Genomic DNA, 19,697 nt, shown 5'->3' on the forward strand with positions numbered 1-19,697 from the left:
GAGTGTCTAAATCAAAGCAACTCTGATTAAATAAGCCAAAAGCAGAAAGTGTTGCAACTCTTGCCTAGTTTTCCTTAGTATTAATCTATTCAAGTAAGTAGTCAATTAATTTGTTTGAACATTAAATAATAAATTAATGTTCAATGAAAAGAAGGGGGGGGGGGGACAATACTATATATATGATAATGATTGTTAATAGGAATGGCCGTTATCATTGCTCCCACATTCCAATAAATCCCCCACATTGCTCCTCTATGGCTATAACTCATGAGACTAAATAAGGGGACGTTCTGCAAAAGGGCTATTTATCAATATTACATTCTAGATATTATATTTAATTATGGGAGACGTTAAAGGAAATTAAGGGGGAGGGAGGAAGGGGAAGGATCTGTTACCTCATGGTTTAATTATTGGGTTTATTTTCTACTTGCTCTAAAAAAATATAAAAATGTAGTAGTTTCAATTATTTGACAAAAGGCATTTATTTCTTTACATCAGGTAAATGATATTTATTCTATCTAGCACACTTTCCTACAAAAAATAAACATAATTAAAAGCCAAAAACCTCTTTTTAGCTACCCAATTATTCTTCCCAGTTTTGTGATTTAAGTAACAAGCGTACCCGACATTGCCAAGAGTTATAAGAAATCTACAAAAAGGCAAATTTTGTTTAATAATATAAAAGGTGGGAAAATCCTGAAAAATTTTAGACCTCAGTATCTTGGTTAATCTGATATCTATGTTAATGAGAGTGTGTTTGCCAGATTCGGCAGACAAAAGAGTTAAAGAAAAGATTCAAAAGCCTGAAGATCACATTGAATACAAACACTCTGTGGCCATTATTGTGAGCTTCTGTCCCGGGCGTACGCCCAAGGACGCAAAAAACTCTATAGGTGATGATTCTAGAGTTGATTCTAACAGATTTGGTGTTATGCTAGAGTTTTGAATTGGTGTAGTTTATTCAAATTGGGCAGTTGGAACTTGATTTATTAAAAATTGACGAATGATCTATGTATAAAGTAGTTACTAACCTAATTATAATTTTAAATTTATATCATTATATAATGATGATAATTAGAAAGAAAGAAAATAATTAAATATGAAAAACTATTATTATATTTCTTTTTCTTTTCTTAACTGAAGTTTAATAATGCCTTCTTTATTTAATAAACGGTCCAGGTGCGATCGCCTATTGCTCGATTACATCAAGGAAAGTAAAAGTACAAAAAAATATATAAAACAGGATAACCTTTATTTGACTATAAAAATATATAACTTTCCATCATGATTTTGTATAAAACCCAATTTAATAAAAAAAATTCTGCTTCATACACGTTTAGAAATTGCAATTGTGCTAGAGGTAAACGTCAACCAAATTTCCAAAAATTTGTATTGGTGTTCTACTTACCTAGCTGCAATACTAAAATTAGGTTGTGCTGATTCTGAGAATGGGGGAGGTAACTGCATCACCATAATGTATAGTGTACCTTTGTGTGTTAGTGAGTTAACCTTGTTACATATCTTTAAAAGATCTCTATTGTATTTCATAATCTTTCCTTCTAAAAGACGAATAAGGTGAAAATGCAGAAAATCAGTCACTTCCCTACTTTGTACTTATCATTCAATAATTGTTAAAAGTTGTTCACAACTTAACAAGAGCTCATTAAAATTGTTTATCCAATCAGTTAGATCTGTAATAAGGGGAAAGAAAAGTTGAGCAATCGACAGCTGACAAAAGAATACAATGTACATATTATCTTAGTAGTTCATATCCATCTTTATTGCATCGCTCAAACTTTCCCAAAAAGTTGGGAAAAGTCCAAAATCATATGAAAATGGATCATTCAATTTTTCCCAACTTTGAAAAAACTCCTTATACAATATTAAGGAACTGTTTACATCAATAGCTAAATTTGATTTCACAAAAATGCGTTTAGAATACTAATTAAGGGGATGAGTAGACTAAGCAACAGTAATATAGCAAGGCCCAAAATCAGTTGATAGATAGTTAATTATGTAATTCTGTCCAGAGATACCTTTCCTGTATTAAAAAACTACTCAATTATAAATTGACAATTTTCAAACAGACTGAAAGTTTTATTTCGAATATTAACTAAAAAAACTAGAATATTCAATAAACTTTTATGGCACATTTAAGATCAGATAGAACAAAACAAGTTGAACACCTAAGTAATAAAAAGCTGGAATATTTACAGATTCACCAGAAATATTTCTAATTTATCTATTAAATATTCAGATCAGCAAAAAGATTGGGGTGGGTGATGAATAGTGAAATCGAAAACTGACAAAATTAATAAACATGAGTGTTTTTTAAAGAATACATACAATTGTTCCATTAGTCTGAAAAATACTGCTGTATATTTTATTTATGTTTTCAAAATCTACCTAATGGAATGGATTTCACTCCTTAGTCGCCATCTTTTTAGAGTGGTGTTTACACAAACGCTTCTCTCCACTTACATAGAAATGACATGCAATTTCCTAGATCTACTGAATATTCAATTTCCTTCTAGAAACGCCTTTTTTGATTCTAATGACGCATTGAGGGAGGGAGAAGAGAAAAGGAATGCTTTATAACTCTCTAAACAAGCTTTTTATACAGATAAGAGGATATTTGGTTCGTCAAAATAAAATCAATATTAAACCAAAATCAAGAAACTGAAACGTTATTAACTCATTTTATTAATTGACTCATTTCGGCTGGTTATTGGGGTCATATAGTAAAATTTCTGGAATAAATATAGATATCCAAAAATAAAACCTATACGTTACCTGGAATATGCATATAAGGCATAAAATCAATTGGTAGTTCGCTAATTTTTTTTAAATTATGGTAGTATTATTGTTCACAGTTTAAAAATAGCGCATTTGAGTTCAATTATTCCATTTTCAGAGCACAAGATATGTCGAAAAGAAGTAGAAATATCGACAGCTGAGAAGAAAGTACAGCCTCAATTTTTGTGTTAGTGAATTAATGATGTGCTGCCTCAAATATTATATAACTTTCGAAAAAATTGTGACAGAGAATTTTCTCAACAGCTAAGAACGTTAAGCACATCCAAAAAATTGATGAGAATAATTTATCAATAAATTAGAAGATAATTAGAAAAAAAAATGGTCCAGACGAGAAATGGGGAACAGCAAGAGGCAAAAAAATATATTATCGTTCCTTGCTAAATAATAACAAAAAATTTCATTCAAATGGGAAACAAAATTATCCAAGAAAAAATCAATCGCTACATAGGACCGGTTAAATATAACCTCATGGATTAATGGAATAAAAGAATGGTTAATATTCTTTTTATTCCAAATGTCCTCTTCTACAAGTAATATCAACTTCAACACACTGGTGAAAAGATTTGCAGTTCTGTGCAATGAAGACTGGAGCAATGGTGTACCAAGCTGTCATGATGGGAGCTTCGAACGAATCCAAATTTGGATGAGAGGCCAGGCAGATATTTTTCTCCAAGACACCTCCAGATCGAAAAGTTCAGGATGCTGAGGTAAAGCTGAAGGAAAGCCACATGGAGAAAGGCCCGACGTCAGTCATACTTTTTTGCTGAAGTTTTCGTTATTCTTGGATGTATGGACTTAAGGAGCTTGTAGGCAGTCTAGATGGATAAAAAAACGGTCCTTGCAGTCTTCTCAGTTCTGACACAAGCGATGACAAGCTGTCTTTTATGTTGTTGCCTCTGCATTTTTACACCTACAGATATTGAAAAAAAACAAAAACATGTTTATTTTTGTTAAAACTATCGTTTGGTGTAGTAATTATAAATAACGGTGATAAAATCGTAATTCAATGATAAATAATGTTTTGGGTCCCTCACTGTATTCATGATATGCGTGAAGCTTCCCTGTATACTTGTGAATCAATAGACTTTTTCAAACAAAGGTATTGATTGAGATGTTGTTGTTTTTTGCTTCTTTTTTTGAAAAAAGAGTGTAATAAATATATAATTTGTAAAATATCAGTTTACATTTTTATAGGTTTACATATTACAAAGGTACGCCTAATTACTACAACCACCTTTCAAAAGAAGTTTTCTAGAGCAAACAAAGAAAGAAAGAAAACTTCAAAGACGAAATAAAATAAAATTCTATGTCTATTTACTTTTATGCTATGTTTGTAATATGTTACTACTTATTAGGGTTGAGTTTGAGTTTTACTCAAACTCTGATGAGAACATTTATAAATTATTTCCCACTGTTTTGATAATTAAAACACATCAGCGAGTAAAGAGCACGATAGTTCATTTTGATATCCATAGATAGGAATAATATTATACAACAGTATGTAAATGAAAAAAAAACCCAGGAGATTAACATGTTCATCCTGATAACTTGATGAATATTTGGTGAAAGAGCATCAAAGCTGTCAAATAAATTTATAAAAACAGCTGTAAACAGCTTTGAAATGAAAGAAATAAACAAAAATCCCACTCCGAATCTAGAAATAAATTAGGCAGGAATTACTCCGACGCCAAACCTCAATTATACTCCGAAGACTTCAAGGACTAAGACTTACAACTCCGCAACAAATTATCAAAGATATTTTTATGACATTCTCTAAGCAGTAGTCTTTCCGCTTACGACAATTTAGCCAATATCCCCATCCCTAATCTAGATTTAGGATTTGTGAACGATCGCTTAGTCGCTCAAAAATTTCTCAATTTCCTCCTTTTTTGGAATAACTGATCATTTTGCAGTTATTCTGTGTAAAGATTGATCCTTTCGCCTTTTATTATGTAAAAATTGCTCATTTTTCTATACTGGTATCAAATAAGAATAGAAAGTTTGTGTAATAGTTATATTACACATTGGTGGAGGTGTATTCTAGCATATTTGAAGGTTTTTTTTTGGTACTTTGTAACACGACGGCAGTAAAGTTTAAACTGTATTTTGGTCTAGCACTTCACTTGTACAACCTGAGGGCTAGAGTATAATTTGGATATAAGGTTTCTTGATGCACAGGAAAGTGGCGGCAGATAAATTTAATTTTACTCAGACCCAGTAGTTCGTCTACACAATCCGAGGGCAATGGTGTATTATAGTATACTGGAAGGGTTCCTTGATGCCTAGAAACATGTCAGTGGATTTTAATCTGTACTTTGGCCAAGCAGCTCACCTGCTCAACCCGTGGGCGGGGGTGTACTCTAGCATATTAGAAGGGATTGTTTATACTTAGACATTGAGTGGTGTTGCAGTTCAAACTACCTTGAAGCCTGGTACTTCACTTGTACAACCTGATTGCCGTGTGGTATTTTGTAAATTGAGTTTGTTGGGAAGGACCACGTAGAAATTTAATTTGCTTTCGTCCCAGTAGTTCATCTGCATAACCTGGGGGTTGGGGTAGGATTCTAGCAAAGTGGAAGGGTTTCTTGGTGCTTATACTTACTGTGGCAATGCAGTTTAAACTGCTTTGAGGTCCAGTAATTAACCTTGAGTGACAGGGTGTATTTTGGGATATTATGAGGGCTCATTCATGCTCAGAGAAGCATCAGCAAGATTACAAATTCGGCATCTGACTCAGAATAAAACAATTACTTCCTCATCGTGCGAAAGAAGAATAATACCTATATATTTCTATACTCATTAAACCAAAATCAAAAAGATTCTTAAAATTTTGATATTTATTTTTTGTTTTATATTATAAAGAATAGTTCTGAATTAACTTAACTGTATGGGGAAAAGCTGGGCAAACAAATTTGGTGCAAAATTGACTGTTGAACAATCCCAAAGGAATCTTGCTACAAATGAGAAATAATTTTGTACCAATTTGCCAAGTACTGATCTTCCATTTATACCAAAGGTTGTACGTAATATCAGTGGTGGTGATGATTAGATGCCTCCATCTTACAAGAAGAAGATCTCACCAGCTTCACATTTCCTTCAACTACAAACTACTACTACTTTTACTTTGTTTAAAACTACCAGTACTGATTGAAGGTCAAAATTAACAGAAGAAAATCTTTCATAAATCTTGATTTGTCGATATAATATAGCTAAATTTATTAAAAAATTATGATAAATATAAAACAACGCGTAATACTTTCAATTATTAAAAGGTATTTTCTTTATATATAAATTTTTCAATTTCAATAGTAAGTGTGATCATATTTAAAATTATGGAATTTTTTTTTTTTTTTTTTTTTGGGGGGCGGGCAATTGTGCAGTTTTTCTTGTAGCTAGGTTTTGAAACGGTCCAATTACACTTGTAATAGTTTTACCCATTTCCAGATTGGCAATTATGATTATTGAGTCGATCTTATTATTATAGCGCTCTTTTTTACTCATTTTGGGCACAAAAATCGCTCAAAAATAATAAGTCTACCGATTATAGTATACATAATGTATCTTTCCTTCTTAAAGAAAAACCATGAATTGAACCTAATCACATTTACTCCCAGAAAAGAATTTCTACCGGGAGCAGTGTCCACTGAGCTAGGTTGCTCCTTACTCTATATCATATGAAAACTCAATCAAACTCAAATTTGAATAATCAAACCTCGAAATACTTTATTATAGATTACTTTCATCAAGAAATCGAAACTATAATGGAAAAAAATCAAAATAATTGGCAGTGATTAGCGACTGAGATGTATATATACGTCATGATAACTTAAGTGAGTTAAGTTTATTCCTTGATAGACATAGATATGGTATTTTGAAATTATAATTTTGTATTCGGAGGACATCTCATGGGTTTTTTTTTATTAAACTTTTTGCACACTTTCATGAACGTAGATTGTATGATTACAAAGAAACGCATATCTAAATTTGTTACAGATTTAAAATCCCCACCTTGTATAGACTACGCTTATTGCACAATTAATTTAAAAAAGGACTTCAGCTTCATGAATCTTTAGAATGGTTGGTTGTTTGTGCCATATATACATATTATGTATACAACTACCATAAACATGATATCGACATCACAACCACTCACACATATTATTGCCACAAACTATTATTTTAGTCATTTTATGGTATGCACTCATAAATCACTACAAGACACATTTATAACAAGACTGTCACAATTACTCATTTGCATATTTGAAATCAAGAGAAATATTCATCATACGACATATTTACATAGTACAAACTCATACAGTGCTAAAAAGAAGAACTAAATGACTTGCAATTGTATAAGCATTCATTTTACAATATTTATTCCTAGCAAAGCTAACACCCAAAGCAATCAATGAAGCCGCAAACCATTACCACGTGAGTAACATTTGCCAGAATAAAGCTCGATACACGACTTTTTTTTTGTCTGTCAGGGGCGTCAAGTAAAATTGAGAATTTACACTTTCATTGAGAGTGGGAGGAATTTCGTAGATAAAAACACAATTCAAAAATTAGAGAAGGAAAAACGATTTTTCCGTCTGTTTTCTTATTTTTTTGTTCATTTATTATTATATTGTTGTGGTGTTCACATCTTTATCCCTCTGAATGATGAGTTTACACTTATTTTTGGTATAGTCAAAAAAGAATGCATAATAATACACATATTTAAATATAATTTTACAATATTTTCCCAGCAGTTTTTAAATTTAGAAGGTTCTCCACTTAATAGCAATAATTCATTTTTTCGCACCCTACAAAATAAAATATATATATAATATGTTTTAGATAGCATGAGTTATTTTTTATAGTTGCAACCCAGAAAGGAAATGATACTTTCTAAAGATTCTATGATTATTATTTAATTATTGAGAAGAGAACATATAAGCATAAAGTAATAACTACTGCATTCGCTCATGAAAGACGAACAGTAACAGTGAGGGTTTGCTCAGGAGTTAAAAGTGTAAGTCCTTGTTGGACTAAATTCCTAGCCAACTGATTACTTATATCAATAATATCAGTATATCGTATAGCTTCAACTAACATAAATGGGATATTAGAAACTAAATTTAGGAGATACCACAATAGTTGATCCCTTAATTTTGTTGGAGGCAGTTACTAAAAGATTTGACGACAGTGCAGCCCGGTTTGGATTATCCCTGAACGCCAAGAAATCGGGCATGCTCTCTATCATCGTTGAGATGGACATCTGAGTAATTCCAGAATTTGATTTGTCCTGTAACACAAGGAGTGGGATTTATGAATATTTCCTACATCTTATTTACTCTTATAGGTAATCTGATAAAACGTCAAGAGAGCTATACTGTTTTCCATTCCAACATTCTTCAAATTTTCAGGATTACCAAGTTATTTTTAGTGTTTTTTTTTTTATTTTTACTTACCGGCAAGACATATTTTTTACAGGACTCTTTATGAACCTTCCTCTCTTGACGAGTTAATAAATAAAATATGTATGCATGTACATAAATAAATAGTAATAAAAACCGGGATAATTTTTAGTCTCTTTTTTTTTTTTGTAGTCAGCAAATTGAAGGGTAAATTTTCTTTTCCTAAACTCTTGTCATTACTATTTCATGCCTGAGGAGTGAACTTCCTCGTCAACTACATACAATTATAATAGGTGTAGTACATAGAAATGTATTATTTTTCCCTACAACATATTTAGTAATGTGTATCTTGCGTTGTGTACATATGTGCAATTGGTTTACGCCAGATGGTGCTAGAAATGTACGATTTAGTACTCAAAATTATGTTGGATCCAATTTGTTTGACCCAGTACTGTTTGAGCGTGCGTCAAAGATGGACAGCAGCTAATAGAAGATATGACATGTTTTATAGTTTTTATTCGAACAAGGCGAAAAGAAAAGCAAGGCAACGGAAAAAGTGAATACAATTAATGGTCTAGATTCTATAACATCCAATCACACCAATTTGGGTTTTTGTAGATTCTGTTCCAATAACTTTAATGTCAAATATGCACCGTATTCTGGAAGGGCAATCGTGGAAAATGTGGATAAAATAGTGGAAATTGTCGAATCCGACCGTCATGTAAGCACATTTTTGATTGCCAAGGAGATAAAAACTAATAATAATAAAAATATCCATTAAAAGTAATGGATTTTGTTTCAATACACCAATTATGCTAAAACTCATTGAAAATTTATGTGTGCACAAAAAAAAGACGTAGATTAAATTTGATGATTTGCTGTAGATTTAAAAGTGTAACTCCTTGTTAAACTGGGAGTAAATTGAGGATCGGAATCGGATTAATTCTTGACTTGTTTATTTCCTTCTTCCCCTCGTAACAGCTGGTTGTAGCTCATCTAATGAAAAGTCATGATAACTAAGGTGCTTTTCTCCAAATCATTCTAAAAATTGTCAGATTTACCATGTTGATATTTTGTTTCTTTTTTTACCATACTCAAAATGCTCCTGATTAGCATCACTTTTATTTAAAAAAACATTTCAGTCTGCACTGTCAAATTATATTTTTATATACAGGGTGAGGATTCAAAAATTAGAGAAATTTAAAAGGTGTTTTCATTTACGCAAATTTCCCCATTTTTGATTATTTACCCTCTAATGTAAAATACTATTTAAGGCATACACAGATATATTCTATAAATATGTTAAATAATTTTTTTCATTTATATACATTATTTGCAAAATAAAAACCAATTAATTGACTGTTTTTTCCCCAAAAACAGTCATACATAATTAATTTACTACTAGAAAATAAGAGAAGTCAAATCAATATAAGATTGATTATCTATGTACACAAACAAAGTCTGGTTGCTTTTCCATACTCTATGTGAGGGACTAACTAATGACTACAAACATAATATGTATATCTGTGCTAAATGGTCCTTATAAACTTTATTTATTGTAAAAAGTGTTCTAAATACGTATAGTGTATATTGAACGTAGATTGATATACAAGGCTTTTCAAAAGTCTGGGTACTTTTTGTGCCTTAACAAATTCTGTCATGATAGAAATCTTCATGAAAGTTGACAGGTTTATTGCAAATACTCTTATCTTTGCACATATTTCAATAGAATTTAATCAAAGTCAGTGTCATTGGGTTCAATGACACGCTCCTCCAGGCGGCTTCGAAAGCTTTACAAAGATTGATGATATACTTCTTCCTCATGGAAATCCAGCATTTGTTCCAAGATTTTGATATCATTAATATTGGTGTGCTAATTGATGCAGGCATTAGAATGTACATGCCACTAGATGTTGTAATGCAGAGGATTAATGTCTAGCTTTTGTAGGGGGAGAGGGGAGCAAGGAAAAAAATTAAACAATGCAACTGCATTTTTGACCGCAGGATGAAACCCACATTTATTATTGTAATTTAAGCCGTAGAACACGAATATTACCATTAAAACTTTCTTTCATGAAGGCTTGGCCTTATTAGTCTTTTTTTAAATCAAGTTTTTAAGGTATAACTAAGATTCTGTGCCATATTTCCATATGAAAAAACGATATAAATATGAAAACCAAAGTATATAATAAATTGATAAAAAAATTTCAGTATTTATAAAATAAATTATTTATTACGTTACCTTGGTTATATTTAATAAAAAATGTATATAACCCAAAAGAAAATCGATTAAAATAAAGTACCTTACTTAGATGCTAATATCTTTTTTTTTTTTTTTTTTTTGAAATGCTCTATATCATAACTGAACTTTTAGAATATAACTTATATTTCAATTTTTTTTAAATTGCCTTTAAAAAAGATAGATTTTGATTGATTTACGGTCAATTAAGTTTATACATAATATTAATTTAAAAAAGTAAATATAATAAAAGGGTAAGGTTGAGTGAATATGGATTACAATAATATTTTGACGAAAAAAATTTATCAATTTATTATTTCCTTTGATTTTCATATATATCGTTTTTTCCTGTCGAAATGGGCACTGAATCTTAATTATACCATAAAAACTTGATTTTAAAAGAGGCTAAAAAGGCCAAACCTTCATGAAGAGAAAGTTTTAATGGTAATATTCGTGTTCTACGACTTAAATAAATTTAATAAATGTGGGGATCAGTCTGTAGGAGTTCCAAGACCTTCAATTTATTGCATAGTGATATTGGTCAACAATGACTGGACATTTTTGGGGGTGTGGGAGGTGCTCCATCTTGTCGGAAAAATAATGTACACTTCTTCTTGAACTTCAAGACATATGGCTTAACTTTTCCCTTAAAAATCTCCAAGTAATGCACGGCATTCATCCTGTATCCCTTCGAGAATTACACAGGTGGAATTTTTACCCATGTTGATGCTACGAATCTGAAAATTATCAAAGATCCCAAAAGCTTGTTTGTTAACCCTTCCTGAGTCGGCCACGATGAAGCAAATGAACTTATCCTTATGCTTATTGATCACTTGATCAATAATGAATAAAGATGATAACTCCTCCACTATTGTTTATTCGATATCCTGAATTTTCCAAGGATATATAAAACTTTACAATTGGTGTAATAGAAACCAAGGTTATGTAAAGAATGAATTTTCTTTTCCCTAGTTGTTATCATTATTATTTAACTCCTGAATTGGTAACTTCCTATCCTACTACATTCTATTATAAACAAGGCCTGGTTGACCATTTGTGTGCACATAAATGGCGGAGAGTAACCCTGACGATTAGTGGCAGAGGAATAATAGTAAGTCTTTTTTAGACTCGTAGTAAAATTTAGGATCGACAACGGATAAATTCTTGCCAATGCCTTTTTTCATTTCCTTCTCTTCCTCCTACATATTTACAGCTGATTGATTCTGATCGAATGAGATGTCATAACAGATAAGCTGATCACCTCCAAAACTTTATTTAAATTGTAATTGTTTTGATTTTAATTTTTTTTTAGCATGGCCAAAATGCCCACGTTTTTTATAACTAAATTTATAGACTTTTAAACCATGAAATCATAATATATAAACAAATTATCCCTTTATGATAGCATACCCATATATTTCAAATATACTTTTGATCCAGGTAACCTATGAGTTAACTACTTGCTATAGTCTAAATGCAAACTCATTTTTTGATAAAAAATATATCCCTAACAAAGTGCAGCTTTCATTTTTTTAATGCATTCTCTCTAAGGACTTGGCCTATCTAACATTATACATTTTAGATATTATATAATATGAGATGGAAATATAACATATATTTAAATAGTAGATATTTTTTTGATTGATTGAGCCCTACTCTTGATGATCCTATATTAACTGACATGCTCGCATTTGTTAGATATTTAAAAATTATATTAAATATTTATATCCGAGGCATATGATGGAAATAGAATCGCACACAAAAAGGATTATATATCATTCAATCCTCTTGATTTTACATGAAAAAAACAAACAATAAAAAATTTATATACGGGATGAAGACATGAAAATTAAATAATATAAAAAGTCGTTTTAACTTCTCCATATTTTTTTATTTTTTGGCATTTTTATGGCAAACTTTTGACACAAAAATTGGTAATTCAACAATTTTCTACACTTTTTATCCGATATGTATTCCTCCATTTTGAATCATGACATCAATACTGGGACGATCACAAGTACAACTGGCATTGATGAGATCCGAGGATAAGTTGTTCCACTCCTCTGTAATCACGGCCTTTAGGGTATTGACATTTGGGGAGAAATTTCTTTTTTCTTACCTTCCAAGACGCACAAAACAGTAAAGTCAAAAGGATTCACGTCGGGGGATGAAAAAGGGTAGAAGTAAGAAATGCTCCCTCTTCTTGGAACTGTGTGACGGGCCGCCGTCTTGGGATAACATATAGATATCCCTAGGGAACGTACTCTTCAACCATGGTAAGACATGGTGCCTGTGGACCTAGTAGTAGACGTCCGTGTTGGCGTTCTAGTTGGCCTAGAAGAAGTAGGGAGGTATTTTGCTACTGTCGGACGCCACGACACTGTGGACAATGACTTGAGCTGGATATTGGGTCCTTATGGGTAACTCGACCTGAGCTCTTGACTCATGCAAGAAGCAATGATTTCTCTTATACATCGCACATCTTCTACCATTTTACTTGCTGCACGGACATTTCTGATTACACAAAAACAAAACAACCATCAAACTGTAGCTTCCTGTCAGTTATTTCGAATGGGGTCCCAGATTATCAGACTTTTAGAACTGAGGCTACACACCCTCGAAGAGGATTCTAATTGTTGAGTCCTCACCCTGTATATTTGTTTTTAATATCCTCCCTCCTGCTTGGATATTATGTATGCCAAAAATATTACGCAACACCCTTTTTTTATTTAACGTTATTTTATTTATTCATTTTCCTTCTTTTTGGCCATTCTCATTACTTCTTTTTTGGCAATAAAAAACAAGAGATAAAGATTCAAACATGAAGTAAAAGTGGGGCTATAAATACTAAAAATAAAATTACAATTCGTTAAGGTATGGGCAAAATGTAGAGAAAGTGAAGGAATAGTTATATCATTAAAAAAGAACAACTCTACTTTTTTGTTCCTTCTTTAATACAGAGTGAGGTACTCAAAAATTAGAATCCTAAAGGCCGTCTACCCTCAGCTCCCAAATTCTGATAATTTCACAACTTTGCACCATTCTAAGGAGCTGACAAAAACCTACAATTTGATGTTTGTTTTGTATTTGTGGGATTAAAAATCCCCGAACAATAAGCAAAAGGAATAGGGCGTGAGATTTCATCCACGCACAAGATAAAAAGATCTTCACAGTGGACGCTGCTCTGAGCAGGAGAAATAATCGCTTCATGGCTGAATCAAGAACTCTGGCGGAGGGGTCCTTCAGTACCAAATATACAGCTCAGGTCAACCATGTCTTACCATGGTTGAAGAGTATGTTCCCCATGGACAAATTTATGCTTAACCAAGATGTACCCCGATACACACATGAAAAAAAGTACAGCATTTATACAGAGCGAACATGGATGCCATCTGGCCAGCAGACTTCTGTCCTTCGTTCACACCAGACCTAAACCCCATGGACTTCGTTGTTTGGAGTATCTTGGAAGGCAAAATAAATAAGAACTTTGACCCCTATGTCGATGCCCTGAAGGCCATGCTAACGGACCAGTGGAACAACTTGTCCTCAGACTTCATCAAGGCCAGTTGTACTTCTATTTGTCCCCATATTGAAGCCATCATTCAGAATGGAGGAAGACATATCGAATCAAATGTGTTGATAATTACAATTTGGCACAAAGTAAGAATATGGAAAGTGACATCGACTTTTTAAATTTTCTCATTTTTGAGTCATTACCATGTAGATCATCGTGGTGTTAACAGATCTCTCTCTCTGAATAATGAACGAGCCAGCCTACTTTTTGTTTATTTATTTTTAAAAGACATAATAACACGCTAAAATATATGCTTGATTATAATTTTACAATATTTTCCTACAGTTAATGCTATTTTTAATGTGTAAGGTTCTTCTCTCTATATCTGTAATATATTTTCTCCCTCCAAAATAATTTAACGAATGTAACCAAAGGCCATAATTCAATAGTATCAAAAGAGTTACTACTTGTCTTCTCCTCACTCACTACGAAGTTCCCATTGGAAGTAATCATCTCAATGGGAGATAAAAAAATTTTAATCAGAAAAGGGTTCACACTTGATCATGAGGTCTGATAAAAAAAATACAATTTATGATGCTTTCATTATTAAAAAAACTTTGTAGGACAATATTGTACCAAATATTCAATATGTACTCAACTTTTTATTCGATGAATCACAGTACAAAATGTTGTCTATATTATGTTATAATTAAATGCAAGATTTTTGTATGAAATATTTTTTTTACAAGGCACTTTTTGTTGCTGCAAAAATCTGAGATTTCCTGATAGATAAAACCAAAATGTAATGGATATTTTAATTGTTTTTACGGCCAAGATATATTTTACTTTTTATTATAGAACATTAAAATATTTTTTCCTTAAATAAATAAATATAATGAAATTTTACCAATTGTGTTTTAAGCCTTGAATGAGATGTTTTGCTTCATTTTAAAATATGTCGACATTTTTTATGAGGTACTTTATTTCATAAAAAAATCTGTCAAGTTGTTAAATATAATGTTATACCTAATTGGACTTCAACATTGTTTACATATAAGTAATTTGTTTAAACAACCGACGATTATGACCCCACCTAGCGTTTATTATTGTGTATTAGTAATTTTATATACTTTTTAGTTTATTACGACAACTTATTGCATTTGACAAATCTTGCATTTGTCACGTTTTTATTAGTCTGTTAACTTGTCATTTTCATATATTTTTCCTACGAAAGATATCGTTTTTTTAATAGCATATATAATATCATTTTATATCATCTTTTCTCCTTGCGTATGCAACTCTTTCTTCACTTTTCAGAATTCACATTATTCATTAAAATTAAAGGCTGAATTCATAGAAGAAATTAGTTGTAATTTAATATTCCAGTCGATACCCTAGCAGACATAAAAGTTTTCCAGGTAATCAACCATATTTGGACACGTTTCCTTTGTTTCCAACTTTGGCTTATGGCTTTTTTCATACCTACCATTATGGCAAAAAGTGTAAAACCCCCAATGTAAGCTCTTTTTTTTCTCAGTGGGACTATCTTACTTCTTTGATTTATGCTCTATACAATTTGTGGTAAGTTGTATCAATCAGAAAAGCTTTATTATTGATTCATAATGATAGTACACATTTCAAATTAAATATATTTTTTGTAACACTCCATTTTGTTTTTTATTTTAATACCCGGTGATTTTTTTTCTTTTCCTCTTTAAATAATTTTTCATGAAGAAGTTTAAAATGGCTAATGTATCTTTACAAAAATAATAAAATTACTACAAGCAAAATGTCGTATTTCATTTTTGCGGATGACTAATTGATTAGATAATTATTCATTCATTGGAGATATTGAAAAGGTCTTAAAAATTTTGGATTTTTCGGAATAAATCTGATTCAAATTATTTGCTTTAAACAAACTGCCCTAATTTATGATTATTGTGATCAACCATATCTGATGGCACCACCTTAACTTTTTAGCAGCATTATTCGAAAAATTATTTGCGTTCAAAGAATAAACAAATTTTAAATAATGAAAATCAATTGAATAAAATAGTTTTTGTTTATTTTAAATTGTAGTAATTAACGGATTCTCATAAATTGCACCAATAAAAACTCAAGAGCCATGATGTAATAAGTTTAATTTCTATCATATATTCATTCAAATCTTTTTTTTCTTGCCAATAATGACTTTCGACAGCAGACAGAAATTCCTCATTACTCTAACGCATGATAACGACTGACCGGAATTACAAGAAAACTTTTAAATATCGCATCTAGAATGAACCCAGCCTACAGCCTGATTTACACTCATCTTAAGAAGGAAATTATGTTTATGCAACTTAAACTCGTATATTAAATAAAAGCTGAGAATGTTAGCTTTTGGTTAAGTGACTGGAACTTCTTTATTAAACTTACTAAACCTAGCAAAAATGCAATTGAAAAAGGTCTCTTCACTTTTCCCGTTCCAGTGCATCGTATATGTCTAAGAGAAAGTAAAATTGGATAATCAATAAACCATAACCTCCTTCCAACGAATATGTTATTTTCCCCCATCCCCCTTTTTGTTTGTATGTTAGTCATCAGGATTACGGTAAAAGTTAAAATGAATTTTTATTTAACTTGGTACAAAGATTATATAGGATCACAGCAAGAGGCCATTAAATTTTGAAAAGTCAAGGTAACTGTAGAATCTGAGAAATACAACACTTGTCTATTCCGAGTTCAAATTCAATCTGAATATATATCGTTCTCCAATTTAAAATTACAACTAAATACATTTGCGTTATTTGAAGACATAAACATAATAGATGTTATGAGCCAGAGACATATGAATAGAAGATCATCTTTTTATTGAAATACAAGTATTATTGTAAGAATATTCGATTTGAAATATGGTGTTATTTTGAGACGATTTCAAATGCATACATTTTATACCACAACTAAATTACTACTTACAATTAAAAATAGCATTTAATCGTATTTAACTTATTTCAATTGTCATATAATTAATTTATACTTATTGTCCGACAGTAATACAAAACGTTAAAATTGCATAATTGACCATAATTTTACAACAAATCGAAATACATGACTCAATTTGAGTTTAAATTGAGGTTGTGGTATATACCTAGTATGCATTCTAGCTTATATATAAAATAGTGTTATATATTTTTAAAAGTATCTATATTATACATTAAATGTATTTAATCACTATGGATTTTAAGGATTAGTAATTTCATAAATGACTGTCAATTTCTTAAATGACATGAATACATTTATATGAGGAATTTCATGCTTATCTGTGCAGAAACAAATGTGTAGAGCAAATACATTTTTTATAAAAATAGAATAATTAAATATGGCTCAACGAACAAACTTGTCTTCTTTAATTAATCGACAATGTATGAATAATGTAATTCATTTTAATTACAATATCAAGAAAGTTATTTATATATTAGTGTGAGCTTGCTAATGAATAAGGAGCCCAAAAAATGAAAAAAAAATTACCTTAATATCATTTAAGCAAATTTATTAAGCTAAAATTCTTGTGGTATAAGGTTTGTTGTAACACAAGTGCTTAGATGATTAGCAGGCCAAAATACTTGGTTTACTTTGCCATTGAGCTACTTCTAAATATTTTCAAAGCCGTTGAAAGTTTATATACAATTATCTTGCCTTAAACGAAAAATTTGTCACCCTCGCAGCTCAACCTTTATCACATTTAAACAATAAAGGTCACCCAGAAAAAAATAAGATAAATATATAATCCTGCAAACGCCCCCACTAATAAACATATATTTACAATGTATGATAAATAACTAATTGATTATTATGCTTACTTACTGACTAGTTTTTTTTTTTAAATAAATAGGTTATGTTTGCCAAGGAGTTTGGAATATCGGAGCTGGAAATGAGGATTCTCGCAAAACATATTTCATATTATCATCCTCAGTCCGAGGCTCTGCTAAAAAAGGTTCTCAGAGACTCTGTGCCCTACTCCTCACTGGGAGTGGTAGCGCTAGTAGTCTCACCAACATCAACGACCATATGAATAGACATAATTATGTAAATAACAACACGACTCATCATCAACAGGATCGAATTCGGCTGTTGGCGTCCTCTAATTCATGTCCTGATGAAATGGACATTACAATGAATCCATCAACGAGAGGTGAAAAAATATGGGACCTGAACCTTGAACGAACAAGTAAGTGGATTTTGTATAAATATGTGTGTTTCTTTTGGTAATGAGTCTTATAAATTACTTCACAATGAACAATACACAGCCCCACCAAACATGAGGAAAATTAATAATACTGGTAGTTATTTTGATAAAGATAACAACCAAGTAATTCGTCAGTAAGACGTTCTAAATTAACGGATTTATATCAAAGATGCGAAAAATGTTATCTTGAGAAAAAATTAATCGCTAGGTGAAGATGTTGCTCATGAGATACCAAAGATATCGTTGCTATATTATTTTTCACAATGAGTCATACATTTTTTTTCATTTTGAAGAATTCAACTTGTTAATTTAATAAAAATGACGAATTCATTGAGGTTGGGTAGTTAGGCATAGGGTGATATTCAATGTACCCTAGCGCAGTGGTTCAAACCTTAAAACTTATTGTCAGACAATGTGGAACCCTTACACTTCTCATTAATAGATTAATATAAAATTCGACACGCATTTTTTGTAAATTTATAACATAAAGATTATATCAACCCTGTAAAGTTCAACTGAGAGGTAAATAATTGAAGTTATTTCACTATATGGATCAAAAATAAATATTTTAAGTCTACATATTTTGAAACATATTAAAAATACAAAGACGAAATTATCAAATATACCGTAGATATAAAATCAAAGATTTTAAATAAAGTCAAAATTGGGACCCACAAACATAAAAAAACGTTAAAAGCTCTGGAAGTGCAAATAAACTTATGAATTTATTAATATTTTAATGTGACATATTGGCACTGTGCATTGAGCAAAGCAGGTCCATTCCAAATTTAATTTTGGACACAGCAACTTGACGATCATCTTCTACTTTAAGCCGCAATCTGTATTTATTTGTGATGTAAGTTAATAAGTAATAGGTCTCCGCATATAAATAAGTTGAGTCTAATGAAATTAGTAAAACTAAAGCTGCTATTGCCTGCAGTGAGTACTCATTCATCACAGAAATCCAGATTTTGTCAAGTTTTTTAGAGTCAAAATCTTTTTTTAATGTTTGGTTGCATGAAATTTTGATCAGTGCATCTTCCATGTCAGACAACAGATGATCTTTTGGGAAATACTTTTTAAAATGATCGAGAAGATACATATAAAAAATATGTACATATATTACAATTTATGTTTTGATACCACTAAATAAAATTACAATTTAAATTATAATCTTCCTTTTGGAAATCCTCTTGAGATTCCTCTGGTGTGTCCTGCACCCCCTCTTTGAAGACCATTGCCCTAGCAGACCAAGTGTGAATTTTTATTTATCCTTTTACTCTATGGAAAGCAACGAAACAAAGTGTCAAAACCGGTATCTTAGCTCGAAAAAGTTTTTTTGGCAATATGAAAACTATTTTTTCCAAAAGATGACACTTTTGAGATACCACAAAAGACGTAACTTTTGAGTTGTCTCTACCTTAACATAACTTAACCTTTCCAATTAAATTAAAAAGGTTAATCTATAGCTGTGATAGTAAGTTATAGAGTACTATTTAG

General features: G+C 31.1%; 1 protein-coding gene across 1 annotated transcript in view; it reads left to right on the forward strand.

The window, feature by feature from the left end:
• The window catches only part of LOC121120042 (uncharacterized), a 253,879-nt gene that overhangs the window by 226,885 nt on the left and 7,297 nt on the right, over positions 1-19,697 (forward strand). The window contains exon 10 of the mRNA XM_071889514.1: positions 17,844-18,179. Coding sequence (XP_071745615.1) covers positions 17,844-18,179 — 336 coding nt within the window. The remainder of the gene's footprint in view (positions 1-17,843; positions 18,180-19,697) is intronic.

This window comes from Lepeophtheirus salmonis, chromosome 6 (genome assembly GCF_016086655.4).
Source record: "Lepeophtheirus salmonis chromosome 6, UVic_Lsal_1.4, whole genome shotgun sequence".
NCBI lineage: Eukaryota > Metazoa > Arthropoda > Copepoda > Siphonostomatoida > Caligidae > Lepeophtheirus > Lepeophtheirus salmonis.